The 22168-nt window shown below is 39.3% G+C and overlaps 2 protein-coding genes and 1 pseudogene across 2 annotated transcripts; 1 reads left to right on the top strand and 2 right to left on the bottom strand.

Moving 5' to 3' along the window:
- Positions 1-393: 393 nt before the first annotated feature.
- Positions 394-1326, top strand: LOC102285131 (olfactory receptor 10J1). Its single transcript, XM_005909161.2, has one exon. The coding sequence runs from the start codon at positions 394-396 to the stop codon at positions 1324-1326; it is 933 nt and encodes a 310-aa protein (XP_005909223.2).
- Positions 1327-3954: 2628 nt separating this feature from the next.
- Positions 3955-6842, bottom strand: LOC102284856 (mucosal pentraxin). The gene is made up of 2 exons (XM_005909160.3): positions 6779-6842; positions 3955-4544 (listed from the first exon to the last, which is right to left on the bottom strand). The coding sequence occupies exons 1-2, from the start codon at positions 6840-6842 to the stop codon at positions 3955-3957; spliced, it is 654 nt and encodes a 217-aa protein (XP_005909222.2).
- A 13611-nt stretch (positions 6843-20453) lies between these two features.
- Positions 20454-21092, bottom strand: LOC102284571 (GTP-binding nuclear protein Ran-like; annotated as a pseudogene).
- Between the last annotated feature and the right edge of the window lie 1076 nt (positions 21093-22168).

Genomic DNA, 22168 nt, shown 5'->3' with positions numbered 1-22168 from the left:
AGAACATTTATTTTAAGTTAAAAAAAAATCTGAAACTGTAATCCAAAGAAAATCTTTCCAAATTTAACTACACATTCCCTATTTCTCCAGCCTCCATTTATCCCAACGTCTATGTTTCTAACACACCAGGAAATCTTTTCCACATTTGACCCAGCCTTCCTTCCTTCTATCTCGTCCCATCTCCATTCATTCTTTTGTATAAGTCTCCATACATGAAATTGTTTCCTGATTGTGTTTTTCTATCTTTTACCTATAGGTGAACAGCAGTCCCCATTAACCAGGCATCCATCAGGAGCAGATCCTAATGATTTCCTTGCCTTTGTGTTCTCCTGCTCAGAGCGCTGGGTGCTGATGTGTTCTGACTGCTTGTCCTAAGTCTCTTGGAATTTATCGATGAAGACAGAGAACTACACAGGGGTGAGGGAATTTATTTTCCAGGGTTTTACCAGTTTTAATGAACACAAGCTCACCCTCTTTGTGGTTTTCCTTACCTTGTACCTTTTAACCTTGTCTGGCAATGTCATCATTGTGACAATTATCAGCATTGATCGACACCTTCACACCCCCATGTACTTCTTCCTTACTGCGCTTTCCACTTCAGAGACTTTGTACACATTGGTCATTGTACCTCGGATGCTATCCAGTCTTGTAGGCCTGAGCCAACCCATCTCCTTGGCTGGCTGTGCCACCCAGATGTTCTTTTTTATCACTTTGGCCATCAACAACTGTTTTCTGCTCACAGCGATGGGATATGACCGCTATGTGGCCATCTGCAACCCCTTGAGGTACATGATCATCATGAACAAGAGGGTATGTGCCCAGCTGGTATGGGGGGCCTGCAGCATTGGGTTGTTTGTGGCCACAATTCAGATTTCCTCTGTGTTCAGGCTGCCCTTTTGTTACAGAAAGGTGGCCCATTATTTCTGTGATATCCGCCCAGTTATGAAACTCTCCTGTGCCAACACCACTATACATGACATAATTAATTTCCTTATCAGCTCACTCGTCATTGTGGTGCCCATGATTCTGGTCTTCATCTCATATGTCCTCATCATCTCCACCATCCTCAAGATTGCTTCTTCTGAGGGCCAGAAGAAAGCTTTTGCAACCTGTGCCTCCCACCTCACTGTGGTCATTGTCCATTATGGCTGTGCCTCTATCGTCTACCTCAAGCCCAAGTCAGAGAACATGAGGGATCAGGACCAGCTGATTTCAGTGACTTACACAGTTTTCACTCCTCTCCTTAATCCTGTGGTGTACACTCTAAGGAACAAAGAGGTCAAGGATGCCCTTTGCCGTGCTATTGGCAAAAAACCTCTTGCTTAGAATCTTTGGTAGTTTGATATATAGCCTGTCATATTCTGGGTATTTTTGTAATCACACACACACAAAATTGATCCTATCATTCTTCCTTTACCTAGACAGAGTTGCACAATTTGGTGGCAAGCCTAAATTAAAGAATTAAGAGTTTCCCTGACTTGAGTTTTGTTTTTAACATCATTCTCCCATACTCTCTGTTCATCTGAGAGGTTACCACCAGGGACATGGTCAGGTGCTGCTCACCAGGTGGAAAGCTGGTAGGGAATAATAAGCAAGAGGGAGGCTGATTGTTTCCACTTTGTTAATGGCAGAAAAGTGGGCTGTGTAACACCTGCTTGAAGCAATGGGTTGAAAGATCAACTAAAATGTCAAGTAGATATTGAGCTCTAAAACCTTACAGAGAGTGTGGTCGGTGAACAGGATGTGTTGAAAGCACAGTCAAAACCACCTTTCTTACTTATCATCACTTTTTCTTTTGGGCAGTGGAAGAGTAACATTCCAGAAGAAATATTATCAGCCTAAACCATTCTCACCTGCCTTGGAGACCCAGGACATTTTTCCCTCAATTTTGTTGAAGCTCACATTGGGACTGTTTCCTGAGTGAGTTTTGTGTATTTATATGTTAATACAAAGTAACAAAAGATGGTATTGACGACCCTATGTGCAAGACAACAAGAAAGACGTAAAGAACAGACTTTTGGACCCTGTGGGAGAAGCTGAGGGTGGGATGATTTGAGAGAAGAGCATTGAAACATGTATATTACCAAACGCAAAATAGATGACCAGTCCAAGTTCAATGCATGAAACAGGGTTCTCAACACTGGTGCCCTGGGATGACCCAGAGGGTCATAGACTGATGTGATGGGGAAGGAGGTGGGAGGGGGTTTGGGATAGGGTTAGGACATGTACACCCATGACTGACATGTCAATGTATGGCAAAAACCACCACAATATTGTGAAGTAATTAACCTCCAATTAAAATAAATTAATTAAAAAAATAAAAGGGTTCACTAAGGACTATAACATTATCTTGACCAAAACATATTCTCTAGGTCTGACCCGGAATTTTGTGGAGAGAGAAAAAAAAAATCTCAGAAAAAAAAAAAAAACCAAAAAAGTAACGTCACACCCAGCAGCTGAATTTCACTGGAGTTACACATGCTTTCTCTGGGAGTAACATGTATGCTGTATTGTATTCACAAGTGTAGGGATATCTGAAGATCTGTTCTGAAATTAAATTTGATAAGGGACTTCCCTGATGGTCGGGTGGTTAGGACGCCACGACTCCACTGCCAGGAACCTGGGTTTGATCCCTGGTTGGGGAACCGAGATCCTGCAAACTGTGTGCTACAGCCAAAAAGAAGAAGAAATTATATTTATTAATACCAGCTAACTCTGCTGCTGCTGCTAAGTCACTTTAGTCGTGTCCAACTCTGTGCGACCCCATAGACAGCAGCCCACCAGGCTTCCCTGTCCCTGGGATTCTCCAGGCAAGAACACTGGAGTGGGTTGCCATTTCCTTCTCCAATGCATGAAGATGAAAAGTGAAAGTGAAGTCGCTCAGTCCTGTCCGACTCTGAGCGAACCCCATGGACTTCAGCCCACCGGGCTCCTCCATCCACGGGATTCTCCAGGCAAGAGTACTGGAGTGGGGTGCCCTCGTGTCTGAAATCTGGAAATTAGCCCATGATTTTCATTCATCTCTATGTGGAACCCAGGGTGATACCTGGGTTTTGCATTTGCCCTATTCATTTCTACACTGATGAACTCATTTTCTGTGAACTGCTGGGTACCTCATTCAAACTCTGAGATCAAACACTTGTCTAAACAAGAGTCTGGGAGTGTTATTGTTATTGTCAATGTCTTCCAGTCCATAAAGGGCTGATATTAAAAGGAAAAAAAAGTTAATCCATGTCATCTATCCACCATCTCTTCTTCTTGAGGACAGTCAAAGTGTCCCCATCGAGGATGCACTGAAAGTGCCTGTCAAAGGACTTGGGAATCCCTAATGGCACCAGAGCCAAGAAGGGAAGTCTTCATGTTTATGGAACATTACCTGAAAGAATAAAAGCTTTGCCTCCCCAGACTGAATGAGTGAATGCAAGAGAGTGAATGAGAAGAGGGGTCTTCAAGGCAATTAATCCTTGCCTTCATCCATGTTCCTCAGAACACCTCTGAATCCTTTCTGGGCTAGGTTCAAGGGAACACTCACAACCTTGCTTCTGAGAAAGCCCGATTTGAGATCATCTCTTCAGCAGTCCTGCTTATGAGAGCAACCCACTCCTGAAAGGCCCCTCCCAGTGGTCACATCATTTTTATAGACTGATGAACTTTTTGTGCTCAGAAGCCCCGTGAGGCCTCCCAGAACTGTCCAGGGCTCTAGAAGATTGACACACATACTGAAAGCAGTGTGTTCCTTGGAGTTGCTATAGCTTGACACTGCAGAAAATGTTGTAATGTTTGCAACAACGAAGACTGTATGCTAAAGGTCTACCTGACCCTTGTGTCTTTAATGTAGTTTACACCATATTAACAGAGCCAGAAAAATTGAAATCAACGTATTTAATTTCCAAGAGACTATGTGGATGATTATTATTAAACACAAGTCATGTCTGCAGGGAGTGAGGCTTAAGCCTACAACTTGGGCTTCACCACCACATAGCCCTTAACTCGATAAATCAGGGCCCTCCAGTTCAAGATGTTGCCGGTGTAACAGGTGAAGCACAAGTTCTTTAAGGAGACCACATGATCCCACAAGGACACATCCCAGATCTCCCCAACAAAGGACTGTTTGACATCAAATTTTCCCCCAAATGAATCTTGCTCCTGTCCCAAGATGATTCTTGCATCTTGTCCCACAGTGTACCCTCTCCTCAAGCCCTTCCTCCCCACGGGCCTGCTGTTCACCCAGAGTTCAGCAATCCCAGAGACAGACTCCCAGCTGACACAGAGATGGACCGGGCCGTAAGTGGGTCGGGGGACCTTGAAAGTGACCTTAGTGTTCCCGATGTACAGATCGTACTCTCCCACTTTGTTGACAAAGAGAAGCAGCTCATTGTCTTTAGACTTAGTGTTGTAGGAGAAGAGGCTGTAGGGGCGAGTGAGGTCTGTGAAGGCTTTCAGGCACAGAGTGAAACTCCTCAGCGGCTTCCTCACCCTGGGGATCAGGGTCACGTAGGCTGTGTCTGATTCTTCAGGGAAAATAAACACCTTCCCTCTCAAGTCTGTGGAGGAGAAAAAAAAAGCAGATGCTACAGACTTTAATGTTTACACTCCCTATGCGTGATGTCTGACCTTGTCAGTATACAAACCTGGAGTCAAATAGCATAGTTAGCCAGAGAATGGTGTTTTGAATAACTTTTTACTGATAGTGATACAATAGAGAAGTTTCTCAAACTTGAGAAGATGGGGTTGTGTTTAATGGATATAACACAAAGGGAAGGGAAAACATTAATGCTCTTTAACTGCTAATAAAAACCAAGCTTTTTTGGTAGCACTTCTGCATCATAAATTTTTCCCTTAAACTTATCTCACTCAATCTTCATAAACAACTCTTTGCTAGTTTGATGTCATTCTTATACGAATTTCATAGGTGAAGAAACTGAGGATTAGACTTCAGCAATTTCACAAAAGCAGCAATTCAATTAGTATGGGAGAAACTGGTTCTCTAAGTAAAGTCCAAGATTGTTCTAAAATTTTGTATTGAGAAGGGTCAGAGAATGACCACCCTAACCCCTGTAATATCCTCTTTTTCTAATAAAAGGTTTGCATAGCCATTCTTGTTCTCTCAGGTGAGAGGTAATGGTGTTCCCATGTAATAAGGATAGCCAGCTATTCTTTCTCTAGCCCCAGGGCTTCCCTATGCCAGGCATATCCTGAGTCATAAGCATCTGGGGTGGTTTTAAAAATATGTCCGAAATACTTCTCCTCTCCTTGACTGTAGACTAACTTGCTACTAAAGAATAGAATACAGCAGAACCAAGACAAGTGACAGAAGATTAGATTATGAAAAGTCTGTGCTTTTTTCAAGCTGCTTCCAAACTTTATTTTTAAATTTTTTAAATTTAATTTTTATTTTATATTGAGTATAGTTGGTTTACAATGTTGTATTATACAGGTATACAGTTTCAGGGATACAGCTAAGTGTATGTGTATACATATATACACATATATATGTATGTATATGTACACATATACATACCATTCTTTTTTAGACACTTTTCCTTATAGGTTATTATACAATATTGAATAGAGTTCCATGTCCTATACAGTATGTCCTTGTTGATTATTTATTTTATATATAATAGTGTCTACATGTTAATCCCAAACTCCTATTTATCCCTCCCCACCCCACTCATTTCCCCTTTAGTAACCATGAGTTTGTTTTCCATGTCTATGAGTCTGTTTCTGTTTTGTAAATAAGTTAATTTGTATCATTTCCTTTTAGATTATGCATATAAGAAACATCATATGATATTTCTCTTTCTCTGTCTGACTTACTTCACTCAGTATGACAATCTCTACGTTCATCCATGTTGCTGCAAATGGGATTATTTCATTTTTTTAATGGCTGAGTAATGCTCCATTGTACACACACACACATATACATCTTCTTTATCCATTCATCTAGGTTCCTAGGACATTTAGGTTGCTTCCATGTCTTGGCTATTGTAAACAGCACTGCAATAAACATTGGGGTGCATGTATCTTTTCTAATTATAGTTTTCTCTGGATATATGCCCAGGAATGGGATTGCTGGATCATATGGTAGTTCTATTTTTAGTTTTTTAAGAAAGACTACCATTTGTGCTGGGCACTTTCTCTCTGTTAGATTTCTCACTGTTGGAGAAGCTAGTTGCTATGTTATAGGCTGCCTGATAGAAAGGTCCAGGTGGCAAGGAACTAAGGGCAGCCTCAAGCCAACAGCCAGTGAAGAACTGAGACCCTCAACTCAATAGCCTGTAAAGGCTGAATCCTGACGATAACCATGTGAGTAAGCAAAGAAGCAGATCCTCCCCAAGTCAAGTCTTCAGATGAGAGGATGTCTCTGCTTGACTGACTGCAACTCATGAGAAACCTAGAGTCAGAATCATCCAGCTGAGCTATTCCCTGATTCTTATGGACGTGAGTCTGAGTGAACTCCAGGAGTTGGTCATGGACAGGGAGGCCTGGCATGCTGTGATTCATGGGGTCGAGAAGAGTCAGACACGACTGAGCGACTAAACTGAACTGAACGGAACCTGCAGAAAGTATGAGACCACTAAATGTTTGTTGTTTTAAGCTGCTATGTTTTAAGGTGATTTGCAATACTGCAAATCACTTGCAATACTGCAAAAGGACTTATACCATCCTTCATTCACCTGTTCCTCAAAACAGCAGCAGCAGTAACAAAACGTGCTGTACTTCAGTTCCCCTGAGACTTGGAGAAAACTTTATCCAAACAAAACTTAGGACCTACCTTTCTGTGTCATGCCCTCTGGGAGAAAGGCGAGGAGCAGGACACCCAGAAGAAGCTTCTCCATTCTGTGCTCCTTGGGTCTTCAGGAGTAGTGGGAGAAACAGCAATGGTCATACCAATGGAGAGATGCTCACTCCTTGGCTTCTTATATTGTGCTTTTAGAGGCACTGCCTTTGTTCTCGCAACAGAAGGCGAAGCTGTAGATGGTAAATATTAACTGAACCAGGATATGATTTAGAAACAAATTTGTTTACTTTTTGGTCTATTGTTTCAGTTGTAGAGTCTTTCCTTTCTCTTTTAACTGTTCTATTTCCTGCTGAGCTGTGCTGTTCATGTCTTCCCACAAGAAAAAGAGGCTCTATGCCCTCTTAAAAGTGTGAAAGTGTTAGTCGCTTAAGTCATGTCCAACTCTTTTGTGACCCCAGTGGACTGGAGTGGGTAACCATTCCCTTTTCCAGGGGATCTTCCCAACCCAGAGATTGAACACAGGTCTCCTGCATTGTTTAGAGACTAGGGTATCACCATGGAGAAATGGATATTTACTGATTCAGGTGGCTGTGAGCTTCAGGATAGTGGAGATCTAGCTCTTGTGAGGAGAAGGCAATGGCACCCCACTCCAGCACTCTTGCCTGGAAAATCCCATGGACGGAGAAGCCTGGTAGGCTGCAGTCCATGGGGTCGCTAAGAGTCGGACATGACTGAGCGACTTCACTTTCACTTTCCACTTTCATGCAGTGGAGAAGGAAATGGCAACCCACTCCAGTGTTCTTGCCTGGAGAGTCCCAGGGATAGGGGAGCCTGTGGGCTGCCATCTTTGGGGTCGCACAGAGTCGGACATGGCTAAAGCGACTTAGCAGCAGCAGCAGCAGCAGCTCTTGTGATCTTGATGATGAAGCTGCCAAGTTGTCTGTAAAGGAGCTCCTAGATTATGGGTGTTAAGATAATGGCCTTCACCTGGAATCTGGACATCAACTGGAAAACAAGCTCAAAGAGAGTGTCTGTGTGGGTGGATAGACTGAGCCCATCTTGAAAGGGCACAGAATACTGCTTAGATACTGGGAGCAAGCCAGTTCATCAGAATGAACTAATTTAGGTGTTTCCAGGCTGATGAGAAGAACTAAAGGAAATTATCTAAGGCTCTTGGTTGCAAACAACAAAAACACTGTATTAGTTGTGACAGTTTATTTCTACCTAATTAAGCTGTGCAACAAACCACCTCAAAACTCAGTTTTTAAAACAATAAACAATCATTTAGTTCATGAGTATCTGTGTTGTCGATTTGGGCTTCGGGAGTTTTTGGTCTCAGCTGGGTGATTAACAGCAAGTCAGCTAGTTGGACAATAATATTATATGAGTCAGAAATGGTGCAATGGGAATTAAAGCATTTTAAAATCCTTGTCTTTTTTGTATAATTTTAGGTTGGTTTAAATCAGTCTTGATTTCTCCTACTCTCCTTTAACTCGCAAACTATATTCAAAGTTACATATAAAATCAAGAATTCCCTAAGGAACTTTTAAAATTATCTTTCATAGTATGTTTATATAACATAAAATAAATAAGTCATTTTTCATAAAATGTGTTACTTTAGATCAATATATTGCAATTAAAGTTACACTGCAAGTTAATTTTATTAAAGCCTTTAATAATATTCATGCCACATATCTAAAAAGACAAAATTGGCTTACCCACATTTAATAAGCACTTCACATTATTGAATTAATTTTAACTATGAAAGCAAGAACACAATTTGTGGACAGATTCAAAGTGACATTTTGTATACCTCATTTCATTTGGGGATAGAAATAAACATATTAAAATGAAGTTCGAAGTTGAACTACTTTTTGCTACATCAGAAATATATGTAAATATAGTTGATGATTTTTATTTGTGTTTCTGATCCCTGTGTTTAGAGCCTAAACACACACCCAATTTAAAAAATATAAAACTATTATTGCTAGATTCTAAGTATGATCCTCCATCAGTATCTGTGGGGGATATCCCCCATATTAAAATTCATGGATGCTCAATTTCTGTGTATAAAATGGTACAGTATTTGCAAATAATAGACACACATCCTCCTGTACACTATGAATCATCTCCAGATTACTTACAATGCCTAATGCAATGTAAATTCTATGCAAATAGCTGGTGCATGGTGAATAACCATGGTGAATTCAAGGTTTGCTTTTTGGAACTTTCTGGAATATTTTTTCCTAAATATTATTGAACTGCAGTTAGTTGAATCCATGGATAGAACCCATAGACATGAAGGGCCAACTGTGTTTACCTTCCAAGGGCTTAATTAAGTGTTAATGACATCTTGATGTGCTGTGCTGAAGAATATTTATAACATTAGAATCTTTCTGTCAATCAGTATGGATAAATTTCAAAAATACATAAATTTAAAACAATACCATATGTTTATAATTAATTGGTGCAGACAGGTACAATACATAAACATGCAAAGGAAAAATACACACATTCTCAGTGTGGTTACTTCTGCAGAAGCAAGAAGGAAGGAAGGGGAAAGAGTGAAGGGAGTTTCAGATTGTATTCATAAATGTTACTATCTTAAAAAAAAAGAGATAGGAAACAATTATGACAAATATGGCATGGCAAAAATATGGTATGTATAGTATTTGTTATACAATTTTATAATTTGGCTCTTTTGTAAATTTAAAATTTTCACAGCTGTTATTTTTTGTTTTTATAGATAAAATATCAGGTGAATTTTGAGTGATTGTTTTTATAGTTCTTATTTATGTGCTATATTTCAATATGAATATTCCTTACAACCCATAAATTTAACCAATGATGACTTAAAGATAGAAGTTAAACAGATACATGACTGATGGGAAAAAAAGAGTGTAAAATGACATAATGGTCAAAATCGCCAAGTCTCTTGCAGTGATGAATTCTCAGGGTGGTTGAGTCATGAACAAGCACATCAGATCATAGCTGACTTCCAGACCTGCTCCACTGACTTCCACTGGGAGGTCTTCAGCAGGTTCCTTTCTAAAGGAACAAGGTCAAGGGACTTCTCTGGTGGGCCAGTGGTTAAGACTCTGGACTTCCACTGCAGGATGCACAGGTTCCATCTCTGGTCCCACAAGATCCCATATTCCTCATAGCATGGCCAAAAAATTTAAAAATAAAGGAAAAAGGCCAGAGGTGACCTACATCGTGAACTATGTCAGTTTTCTGATGAGCTTCCAGTCCTTCCTATTTCCACGTCCTATTTTCAGTCTTGTCCCAAGATATGGCAGCCCAGACAGTAAGTGTCAGTGAGGCTGTACCCTGAGGAAGACATTGAGTCTGTTTTCTTGTCTTTTCTTGCTCAGTCTTCCTCAGGAGAAAACAGGGAAACGCTGGCAGAAGTGCTCAAGGAGAAAACAAACATCTTTCTTCATTTCTCTATGCATTTATCATCTAGACTTGACCCTAGTCAGCTAGAGAAAGAGCTTGTCTTTGGAAGAAGGGCGTAAGAAGCCGGGTGTTACGTCTCCCCTTGCTAGGACACTGCACTCACTGACTGTCCTTCAGCTCTTGGGATTCACTTTGAAGGGAGGCACAGGCAAGTAGGTACTGAGTCCAGTAGGGCGGAAGCTCCCAACCTAGAAAAACCAGGGAGATATTGAAGGGTTTTTAATGGAGGGAGACAGTTGGAGTGGAGACAGGAAGAAGTGGCAGAAAAATGTGGGAAATGGTTTTTTGAGCACCAGTGATCCTTATGGCCAGAGAAAAGAGAGCTGGCTTGGCTGCTAGGTGGTAACACTGTTATCTTTAGTTCAAGAGAACGAGAAATGGTCTGGGGCCTACTTGCCAGAAGGAAATCAGCCTTGACTATTATTCTTCAGTTTCTGGTTTAGGTTACTTCCATGTGAGAAGTATGGTCATGGAAGGAGCAGTAACTTTAGTTCAAAGATTCAGCACCTCTGCCTCACTTTTTTTAGTTGAAGTATAGATCATGTATAATATTATATTAATTACAAGTGTACGATATGGTGACTTACAATTTTGAAAGGTTATATTCCACTTATGCTGTGTTGTCACTTCCGTCATGCCTGACTCTTTGAGACCTATGGACTTTAGCCCACCAGGCTTCTCTGTCCATGGGATTCTCCAGGCAAGAATACTGGACTGGGTTGCTGTGCCCTCCTCCAGGAGATCTTCCCAACCCAGGAACTGAACCCATATCTCTGGTATCTCCCACATTGCAGGCAAGTTCTTTACTCACTGATCCACCTGGGAAGCTCATACTCCATTTATAGCTATTATAAAGTATTTGCTGTGTTTCCCATGTTGTAAAACATATCCTTATAGCTTATTTTATATCTAACAGTTTGTACCTCTTAATCCCCTACCCCTTTATTATTGAGTGACTTTCAGGAAGTTAAATATTTCTTGAACTTTGGTTTCCTCATTTATAAAATAGAAACAAAAAAAAAATGCTACCTCACAGAGTCTTTATGAAGATTAAATGAAATTGGTTATGAGATTAGATATTTAAAATGCTATAAAAATATCTGTAGCTAAAAAAATAAATAAATAAAAGATTTCTCTTCTCCTATAGTATAGAAGTAATTTTATGGTTTCCCTCCAGATATGAGTTCTGACAAGAGTACAAATTCTATAGAGAAACACAGAAAAATAATTAGGGCATTCTGAAAATTTCATTCATGATGATCTGGCTTTGAAAGAAAAGCTGGTTTCATCTTCATATGAGGAGTATCCTTAAGAATCTTATTATGATTATCACATCTTAGGGGGAAGAGAAGCAAAGGGTCTCACTGGATATGCTTTGTTTGAAAGGTACACTTTGATTTAGTAAATTATAGATAGATGTGTACTGTCAGTCATACCTAGCCAGAAGAAGGTTTTATTCCTTATATTTCTCTAAAATAAAAACAGACGAGCACACAATTATTAAACTCCCATCTCTATCTTAAAAGGAGATATGTTCATAAGATTTTAATCTCAGCATTTGAGATGACAACTTTGGGGACATTAAGCCAATGGAGATTTGGTCCTTTTCTTATGAAAAGGTGACTGAAGGTTGTGAAGGATGCGACACAAAAAGTGGTATTTACATCAGTCAAGTTTTCTACTTCCTATCCAAATAGGAATTACAAGAAAGACTCAGGAAAGCCAAGTCAATTCAACAGACTATGATTGACACCATATTTATTTATCACCGGCCATACCCAACTGTGTGTGGAAAATTCTCTGACTTTGAGGGTAAACTGCCCAGGAGAGCTCTCTTTAATGCTGTCTCTTTAAGGAATAAATCCGAGATTTGTCCTATAGGATTGCATGCTCTTCTCAAAGGACATATATACCATCTATTGTAATGACATCATCAGTATGAGCTATGAGAGCCAAAGGGAAGTATAGAGTCCACAGCCTTTCTTCATTACCCTCAACAAACAAACTTGTCTAAAGATTTCCCTGAAATTGAGTTGATAGACCGAAACAAGTAAGATAGGAAAAAATATCCTCATAGGGTCTTTGATTCCTCTATCACATACAAATAAAATATGTTTTTGTAAGTCTTATGTAAACTCCAAAATACAATAAGCTCTATGTGGAGATAGAACATATGGTAAACATAAGTCATGAAGCTGGTAGGATAATTTTCATCTTATCTCCTGTTGACATTGTTTAGTGTACTCATTCTAGAAAAACCCTGCACTCCAACCTGTTACTAAAGCCTCTGTTCTGCAGCACCCAGTCAAAGACAATACAGTTTTTCAACATCCACATAAAATTGAGGAGCATGGTTTGCCAGTTGGGCTTAGAGAGGGCATTGTCAAGCCCCTCGAAAATCCTTCTGCCTCAGTCCGTCTGTGCCAACTGAAATCAACCTCTGCCACCATAGAAGTCCTGGGTAGAAGAGGAGCCCCAAGTGAAAACGAGATGCTCAACTGGATAGAAAGAAAAGATTGCCCTGGGGCAGGAGTGGGATTCTTTTAGAGACAAATTTGATAGAGTCAGTTCTTTAAGGGAAAAATTTGAGATTAGTCCTATAGGACTGTATACTTTTTTCAAAGAAGATATGTACCAGCTATTGTGATGTTGTTGTTGTTGTTTTTCAGCCGCTCAGTCGTGTCTGCCAGGCTGCTCTGTTCATGAGATTTTCCAGGCGAGAATACTGGAGCAGGTTGCCATTTCCTCCTCCAGGGGAGCTTCATGACCCAAGGATTGAACATGCATTTCTTGTATCTCCTGCATTGGCAGGCAGATTCTTTACCACTAGTGCTACCTCGAAAGCCCTGGAAGCTACTGTGACTACATCATCACAAACTGGCAGGTTTTGAGGTTTTCTTTTTTATTCACATAAGTTTTTATTTTTATATAATTTCAAATTTATAGAAAAGTTGCAGGAATAGTACAAAAATTTCCATATACTTTAAACAAATTTATTATGGTAAAAGATGCATAATATAAAATTCACTATTTTATCCATTTCTATTAATAAGTATATATCAGTAGTATTAAATGCTTTCATGAAGTCGTGTAATTGCCACCACTGTATGTTTTCTGAACTTTTCATCATTCCAAACGGAAACTCTATACCAATTAAACAATAATTCTCTTGTTTCCCCCTCTCCCAACCCCTGGTAAAGTCTACTTTATATTTCTACAAAGTTGCATATCCTAGGTACTTCACATAAGTGGAATCATATATTTGTCCTTTCTTGTCTGGCCTATTTCACTTAGCAAGATATTAAGTTCAATCCATATTGCAGCATGTATTAGAATTTTTTTTTTTTTTTACAAATGAAAAATATTCCATTGTATGTATATACAACAGTTTGATTACCCATTTATCTCTTCATGAACATTTTGGGTTGTTTCCACCTTTTGGCTGGTGTGAATATGCTGTGAACATTAGTGTACAAGTATCTGAGTCCTTGTTTTCATTTTTTTCTAGGTATATGCTTAGGAGCGAAATTTCTGGATTATACAATAACTTTGTGTTTGAGTTTTTTGAGGAGCCACCAAACTGTTTTCCACAGTATCATTTTACACTTCCACCAATAATAAATAAGACTCCAATTTCTTCAAATCCTTATCAACACGTATTATTTTTCATTTTTTAAAAAATTTATCTATTAATCATGTTAATGGATGTGAAATGGTACCTCATTGTGGGTTTAATTTACCTCTTTCTGATGGCTAGCTAGTGATATTGAATATCTTTTCAGGTACTTATATTGGCCATTGTTTATCTTCTTTGGAGAAATTTCTATTGAAAGCTTTTGTCCATTTTTGAAAACTATACATATGTGTATATATATGTGTGTGTATATGAATACATACATATATGTATATTTGTACACATACATATTTACACACATACACATATATATACATTCTAGATATCAACACTCTGTCAGATACATGCTGTGCAAATATTTTCTCTCATTATGTGGGTTGCCTTTTCACTCTTTATATTTTTCTTTGATGCACAGAAGTTTTAAATTTTGATAAAGTCTGATTTGTCTATTTTCTCTTTTGTTGCCTGTACATCTCATGCATATCCAAGAAGTCATTACCAAATCCAATGTCACAAAGATTTTTTTCTGTCTTCTAAGAGTTTTATAGTTTTAACTCTTATACTTAGGTTCTTGATTTATTTTGATTTGTGTTTTGCATATGGTGTAAAGTAAGGATCTGTTGTATGTGGATATCAAGTTTTCCCAACATCATTTGCTTAAGACTGTCATTTTCCCTTTGAATCATCTTATTGAAAATCAATGAATTGTATATGCAAAAATTTATTTTTAAGATCTCATTGCTAGGTCCTCATGTAGGTCCTTATGCCCCATATACTTTTCACTTGTATTTCTTAAATGTTAATATTTTCCCATGTTTGCTTTATAGCCCCCACTCCATACTCTGTCTGTCACTCATACACACACACACACATATATAGGTATGTTTATATAATTTTTATCTACATCTTTTTTTAAACTGCTGGAAGACATTTACAGACGTGATGTTCCCTGAATTCTTCAGTGTGTATTTTCTCTTATATTTTCTATTCTCAGTAGAGGTGATGTCACCTTCAAGGGGAAAAAATTGATTCTATGAGAGGGAAAAATGTAGAAAACCAGAGATACTACATATGACCTCTGGCTTTCCAAAGCTCAACTATATCCAACAAAATCATATTTCCTAGCTTTCAATTTCTCTTATTAAGGAGATATTAATTTAAATATCACTTTAATTTATCTTTGGCAGACAGGATACAATAATTTTTTAAAAGATTTGAGAAACACCATGTTCTATAATAACACACTTATTGAAATCAGGAAATTAATAATGATATAATATTCTATTGATTTGTTTTGTTTTTACATTTCACCAGTTATTCAATTAATATCTCATAAGACAAAAGAAAATCCTAGACCACCCATCACATGTCATTGCCATGTCTCTTTAGTCTCTTATCACAACAATTCTTCACTTTTTAAATTGTATTTAGTGACACTGACCTTTTGAAGAGGATAGGTCAGTTGTTTCATAGAATGCCCCTTAACTTAGATCTGTCTGGTGTGTCTTTAAGACTGGATTCGGGTTGTGCCTTTTTGTCGGAAACACCACACAAGTGACACCGTGCCCTTCACAGTGCCCTTTCAGTCCCTTCTCTCTCTGAGTGAGCACTATTCCAAGTGCTGGGTGTACAGCAGAGAACAAGATTTGATTTCTGCCCACATGGTGCTGACATTCTAGGAAGGAGTTTGCAGAACACTGAGAAACGTTACTCATAGAAAGAAAAGACAGGGGTAGCCCTGGAAAAGAGCTTGCCTCGTTCTTTACAGCCCCATTCTATTGGACAAACCCTATTGGAAAAGTATCTAATCCCAAAGGAAAAATCTTTCTGTCTGTCTGTCTCTGTGTCTCTCTCTGAGTACTACAGATGAAGTGGGTTTCTCATGGAGGTGCTGAGTTTCCTGTTATTCAAAGGACAAAATTATATAATGGTTATCATTTGACCTCTGCTGTGAAAGATCCCTTTGTTGGGGAACTGACCTGGTCTCTGTGCCTTGGAAAAATAAAAAAGTCCATCAGCCTTAATAATCTTATCTGTAAATTGGAAAATAAAGACAGTTGGTACTTCAAAGAGTTATTGTAAAGATTAAGTTCAGTAATACATGAAAAGCTTTTAGCTCAATGCCTAGCATTTACTAAGAGCTTAATAATTACTGATTATTATTATAATTTTTAAGAAAAAGACTATTCGCTTAAGTTGTTATTTTTCAAGAAGATTGTTTACTAATCATTTCTTTTAAAAGGACAGCCAGCATGGGAGGAAGCTTGCACTAATATTATTAAGTTGTATTTCAACTATGCCAATTTTTAATTTTAATTTTTACTTATGACCATCAAGGTTACACATGCAATAGTTTTCCTAGAAGTACAATAGGTCTGAGTACCCTGGGTCAGGCTGACGTGGGGGCTGTTTCCTTTCTATTACAGTTAGGTTTATGTACCTGGCTAAGCTCTAAATGAACTGGGAAGAGTGTACAACATTAAGGTGGATTTACTAAGAAGCTAATGAGGGACTTCCCTCAAGGTCCAGTGGTTCAGTCTCTGTGCTTCCAATGTAAGGGGCACGGGTTTGATCAATAGTTGGGGAACTAAACTCCCATATGCCCCCATGGCCAAAAATAAATAAATAAATATGCATAGGATTTCTGCTGGCCAAATGAGGAGGGGCCATTCTAAGTAATAGACTATTAGTGGCTCATCAACTCAAAAAAAAAAAAAAAAACTAATGAAACTTAAGCTTCTCCTTCGTTTGTACAGCCCTCTTATAAGAATCCATCTTTTCTCATTGAAATAAACACTCATTTTCATGTACTCAGAACCTGGATGCTTCCCTTGTTGATGCCTGTACAGAGAACTGAGGTCAAGTTCTGGCCATCTGCTTTATTTGATGGGGGAAAAAAAAATTGGTTTTAAGAGCTCATCTCAGACTCTTTTCTCAGAACTTCATTGTGTGGCATATAGCAGATAAAATATAAAGGTATAAAAAAATGTCAATTAAGGCTATTTCTTTCTTCAGAGGCTTGCCCTTTCTCTCTGAAACAGAAGGTCTTTTCTATAGAAAAAAGCCTTTTTTAGGTCACTTTGTGTCACATTGGTTGATCTCCCATTTTCTCTTCCTTCCTGGATACCCCAGGTCACTGTTTGGAGAAGGACAAGTAATCAGAGATTTGAAGCTTTTGTACATAGAAATGCTGTACATAGAAATGACCTGATTTTTGGTGGACTCTGAAAACAGAGAATAGAGGAAAAGGTGTAGACAGAGGTTCAGAAATTTGGCATAGATGATGACTATAAAGAAATGTACAATGAAAGGTGGTAATGAATGAAGACTGTGGAAGAATTTCAAAACTTATCAGATATTAACAATGAAACAATTAGCAGCCTGAGGCTAGCAGTAGAAACTTTCTCTATCTGCTCCTGCTATTAGTTTTGCTACCCCAGCAAGTATCTAGCTGGCTGCTACGTTGTGGCAAGTTAGAGAAATGGGCTGGGCTCCTCTTCTGTGTTGGTGTGGGATCAAGAAAAGACAATAGCCACAAGAGGTAAGGGTGCTGCTGCTGCTGCTAAGTCACTTCAGTCGTGTCCGACTCTGTGTGACCCCATAGACGGCAGCCCACCAGGCGCCCCATCCCTGGGATTCTCCAGTCAAGAACACTGGAGTGGGTTGCCATTTCCTTCTCCAATGCATGAAAGTGAAAGTGAAAAGTGAAAGTGAAGTCGCCCAAATGGAATCAAGAAATCAGAATTTGAAGCAAGCCTAAAAATAAAATTCCTGCTGAATTTGCAGAAATTATAAGAGGATTTTAGAGTTCCTGAGAGACTGAATGGTAAGTTTCAACCAATTTTAAGTAAGTATTTGTGTATGTCAAAGGACAGGGTGACCCTGACTAACCTGTGAGATGACCATGTGAACCAGCAAACATTTGACAACCGGGATATGTTTGGTGAATATTGAGATTACCTTCTCTGGGCTGATGGGTGAACCAATGACCATTAGGAGAAGTGGAAATGTGTGATCCACAATCCAAGTGTGACTTTGATTGGTTTCCTGTTGGGAAAGACAAAATTAAACCTACAGTATGGAGAAACAGCATGGACCATGGAAAGAATACCATTCCAAGAGCTGAGGTGACTGAGCCAAGTGCCAGCTCTTCATCTAATTCTGTAAGACTCTGAGCAAGCAGTTCACTTTTTAATTTCTTTACATACAAGATATTCAAATCACTTTCTCTCAAATGTTAGACATCATCTTAGGATTGAACTCTTCCTTCCATTTTTCTTTCTTATAGGACACCCATGTTTCTTTTGTTTTACTTTGTTTGAGCAGGTGACCTATATTATTCCAGGCATCAATAGATGCTTTAGATCATAGCTATGGCTTACTACACAATTGCACTCATCTCACACACTAGTAAAGTAATGCTCAAAATTCTCCAAGCCAGGCTTCAGCAATACATGGATCGTGAACTTCCAGATGTTCAAGCTGGTTTAGAAAAGGCAGAGGAACCAGAGATCAAATTGCCAACATCCGCTGGATCATGGAAAAAGCAAAAGAGTTCCAGAAAAACATCTATTTCTGCTTTATTGACTATGCAAAAGCCTTTGACTATGTGGATCACAATATACTGTTGAAAATTCTGAAGGAGGTGGGAACACCAGACCACCTGACCTGCCTCTTGAGAAGCCTGTATGCAGGTCAGGAAGCAACAGTTAGAACTGGACATGGAACAACAGACTGGTTCCAACTAGGAAAAGGAGTACATCAAGGCTGTATATTGTCACCCTGCTTATTTAACTTCTATGCAGAGTACATCATGAGAAACGCTGGGCTGGAAGAAGCACAAGCTGAAATCAAGACTGCCAGGAGAAATATCAATAACCTGATATGCAGATGACACCACCCTTATGGCAGAAAGTGAAGAAGAAATAGAGAGCCTCTTGATGAAAGTGAAAGTGGAGAGTGAAACAGTTGGCTTAAAGCTCAACATTCAGAAAACTAAGATCACGGCATCCTGTCCCATCACTTCATGGCAAATAGATGGGGAAACAGTGGAAACAGTGAAAGACTTTATTTTGGGGGGCTCCAAAATCACTGCAGATGGTGATTGCAGCCATGAAATTAAAAGACACCTACTCCTTGGAAGGAAAGTTATGACCAACCTAGACAGAATATTAAAAAGCAGAGCCATTAGTTTGTCCACAAAGGTCCATCTAGTCAAGGCTGTGGTTTTTCCAGTAGTCATGTATGGATATGAGAGTTGGACTACAAAGAAAGCTGAGCACAGAAGAATTGATGCTTTTGAACTGTGGTGTTGGAGAAGACTCTTGAGAGTCCCTTGGACTGCAAGGAGATCCAACCAGTCCATCCTAAAGGAGATCAGTCCTGGGTGTTCATTGGAAGGACTGATGTTGAAGCTGAGACTTCAATACTTTGGCCACCTGATGCGAAGAACTGACTCATTTGAAAAGACCCTGATGCTGGGAAAGATTGAGGGAAGGAGGAGAAGGGGATGACAAAGGATGGAATGGTTGGATGGCATGGCATCACCGACTCAACAGACATGAGTTCAGGTGAACTCCAGGAGTTGGTGATGGACAAGGAGGTCTGGTGTGCTGCGGTTCATGGGGTAGCAAAGAGTCAGACACGACTGAGCGACTGAACTGAATTGATGACTTATTGACTCCACCTAATGCCCTAGTTTTCATTGCTATTCTCCAAATATTGTTCTTTTCTTCCCCCTAAATAATTCTCCTTGATTAACCTCAATATATGTGTTTCCTCTGTCCAGAGTATTCCTTCTTCAGAATCTTCCTGATCCTTCATCTTAATTTTGTCCTGATCAGTGATGCCTATTGCCACCAATTACCATTGGCAGAGAGGCATCATAAGCTTTAGAGATAACTTTTCTCAAGTATCCAGAAATTCCTACCTATTTTTTGTTTGTTTGAGTTTCAAATGAGTTCTTTGGCTTTGGCAGGCAGGAGAGATGGTGGTGGTAAGGATGAGGAACTATTCAAAATCAAATTTGTGTAGGCTGGCAAACATACTGTTGTTGGCTTCCCATCTGTTAGAACAAAATTATAGGAATTGCTGATTAAACAAATATTTTCCCTTTCAGGTTTGCAGTTAAAACATGAAGCAGCTCCAATTGTGTCAAGCGGCTGGTTTCAGTTTAGTGGGAGTTCCCTTCTGCTTGTTTATATTGATAAGGAGTTTTAGATGCTAAGTGTTTGTGGCATAATACATATAGCATTCTTTTCATTTATTCAAAATACAAGTTTATTCTTATTCTAAATAAAAAGGAATGGGAATGACAGTAACTAACAAGATTCAACCCCTCAATATTGTCATGTGGCTATGGCAGTGTTATATTTGAAACTCAAGGAGAAAACAACTGTGATCCAAACACCTAAATATGCAGGCCCAAAATAAATGAAGGTATTTTTTTTTAACTGCCACGTTCACTCTGAAGTCCATCCATCTGCTTCAGCATCCAAAGATTAAGCACATGTCCTGCTTAGCTATATAATAAAGTGGCAAACACGCTGCACCACTGACATCACAGAACAGCTGCCTGTGAACTAGACTCTGACGCTGGGCCCCAGCTTCACTTTCTCACAGGTCATCATCTTCATCCGGGACAGCAGTCGTCTGAGCAGCCTCCAAATCATGCTTGTACTGTGCTGCAAGGGCTGGGTCCATGACCATTTCTGGTGGGGGCGAGAGCAGGTGTGGCAACAAGCTCCAAGTTAGGGTCTCTGATCAGCTTTCTAGCAAGCCAGAGGAAGGGTTTTTCAAAATTGTAGTTACCTTTGGCAGCAATGTCATAATACTGAAGAGGCTTCTTTTGGTGGAAGATTTTGCCTTAACCTTTCCATCTTTAATATTCATCTTGTTGTCATACAACACAATAGCAGTATTCTCACATACTGGTACCAGATTTTTATGCCAGTTAGGCACATTCTTCTAAGCAAATCTTGATGTTACATCAAACATTATAATGAAACACTGAACTTGTATATAATAGCCATCTCCCAGTCCACCAAATTTCTCCTGATCAGCTCTATCCCATGCTTTGAACATAACAGGTCCTCTGCTGATCTGGAACACAAGAGGATGGACCTCAACACACAACATGGCTACATACTTCTCAAATTCACCAGTCAGATGACATTTCAAGAATGTAGTTTTTCCAGTACCACTATCACCAACCAATACAAATTTGAACTGAACTTGGAGTTCTTGGGTAGACATCTCAATGTTACACAGCTCTGGTCTCTGCAACCTCATGGCCTCTGTGGCAGGGGAGTGAGGAGAGCTCTGTCTGAGCACATACACACACAAGACAAATAGCATGCTTATGAGAATAATACATTAATTCCTATCGGAAGAGAATAAGCATTAAGTTCAGTTCAGTTTCAGTCACTCAGTCATGTCTGACTCTCTGTGACCCCATGGACTGCAGCACACTAGGCTTCCCTGTCCTTCACTATCTCCAGGAGTTTACTCAAACTCACATCCATTGAGTCAGTGATGCCATCTAACCATCTTGTCCTCTGTCATCCCCTTATCAGGTCTATGTAAGTAATTCAATTATTTCAGACTTTCTTTCAATATCACCTCTTTCATGGAGCTTTCTTTGAAGCCTCATGTCACACTGAGTTCATCTTCTTCTAAGTCTAAATCTTTTTCTTTTTTTGCCCTTTTCTCTTAATTTGCCCTTAATTGAATACTACTTATTAATACTTGATTTTGGATGAACTGCCTTTTCAACTATAAGCTCCTTTATGAGAAGGACAGCCTTTTATGCAACTATTATATCCAGGTTGTGCTGTCATAAGTGTATATAAGGCATATAGGAAATACTGAATTAAGTGTTTGGGGGAGTCCAGGGGTGGCATTACTTTTCTTTGACTTTAGTAGTAGTGACACTTTATCAGACTTTCAGAATAGAAATATGTCCAGGTCACCACAGTTAATAGAAGCTTATCATAAGGATAGATGGGAAGGTAAGGAGGAGAGGATAAAGCAGTTAAACCACCAGACCCCACAGGTAACTGAAACATCATTCATTGCTTGTTCAAGATACATCAATAAATGGCTCATTTCAAAGTAGGTGCAACGAACCATCAGCAATTCTGCAAGTATTCCATGTGGCTGACAACTCCTTCATCTCCCCTCTCCCATCTCTATCTACTTTTTTGACTACTCTTGACTGCTCGTCCTCTTACTCTCTCCGTATGTTTCATTGATTGAATGATTGATTTAATAAAGATTTGCTGAGCACTCTCTGTGTGCTGGGTACTCTACAAAGCTTTGGAGAGGTAAAG

Source organism: Bos mutus, chromosome 3, assembly GCF_027580195.1.
Source record: "Bos mutus isolate GX-2022 chromosome 3, NWIPB_WYAK_1.1, whole genome shotgun sequence".
NCBI lineage: Eukaryota > Metazoa > Chordata > Mammalia > Artiodactyla > Bovidae > Bos > Bos mutus.
Note: the sequence above shows the minus strand (reverse complement) of the source record. Positions and strands in the feature narration are given on the sequence as shown.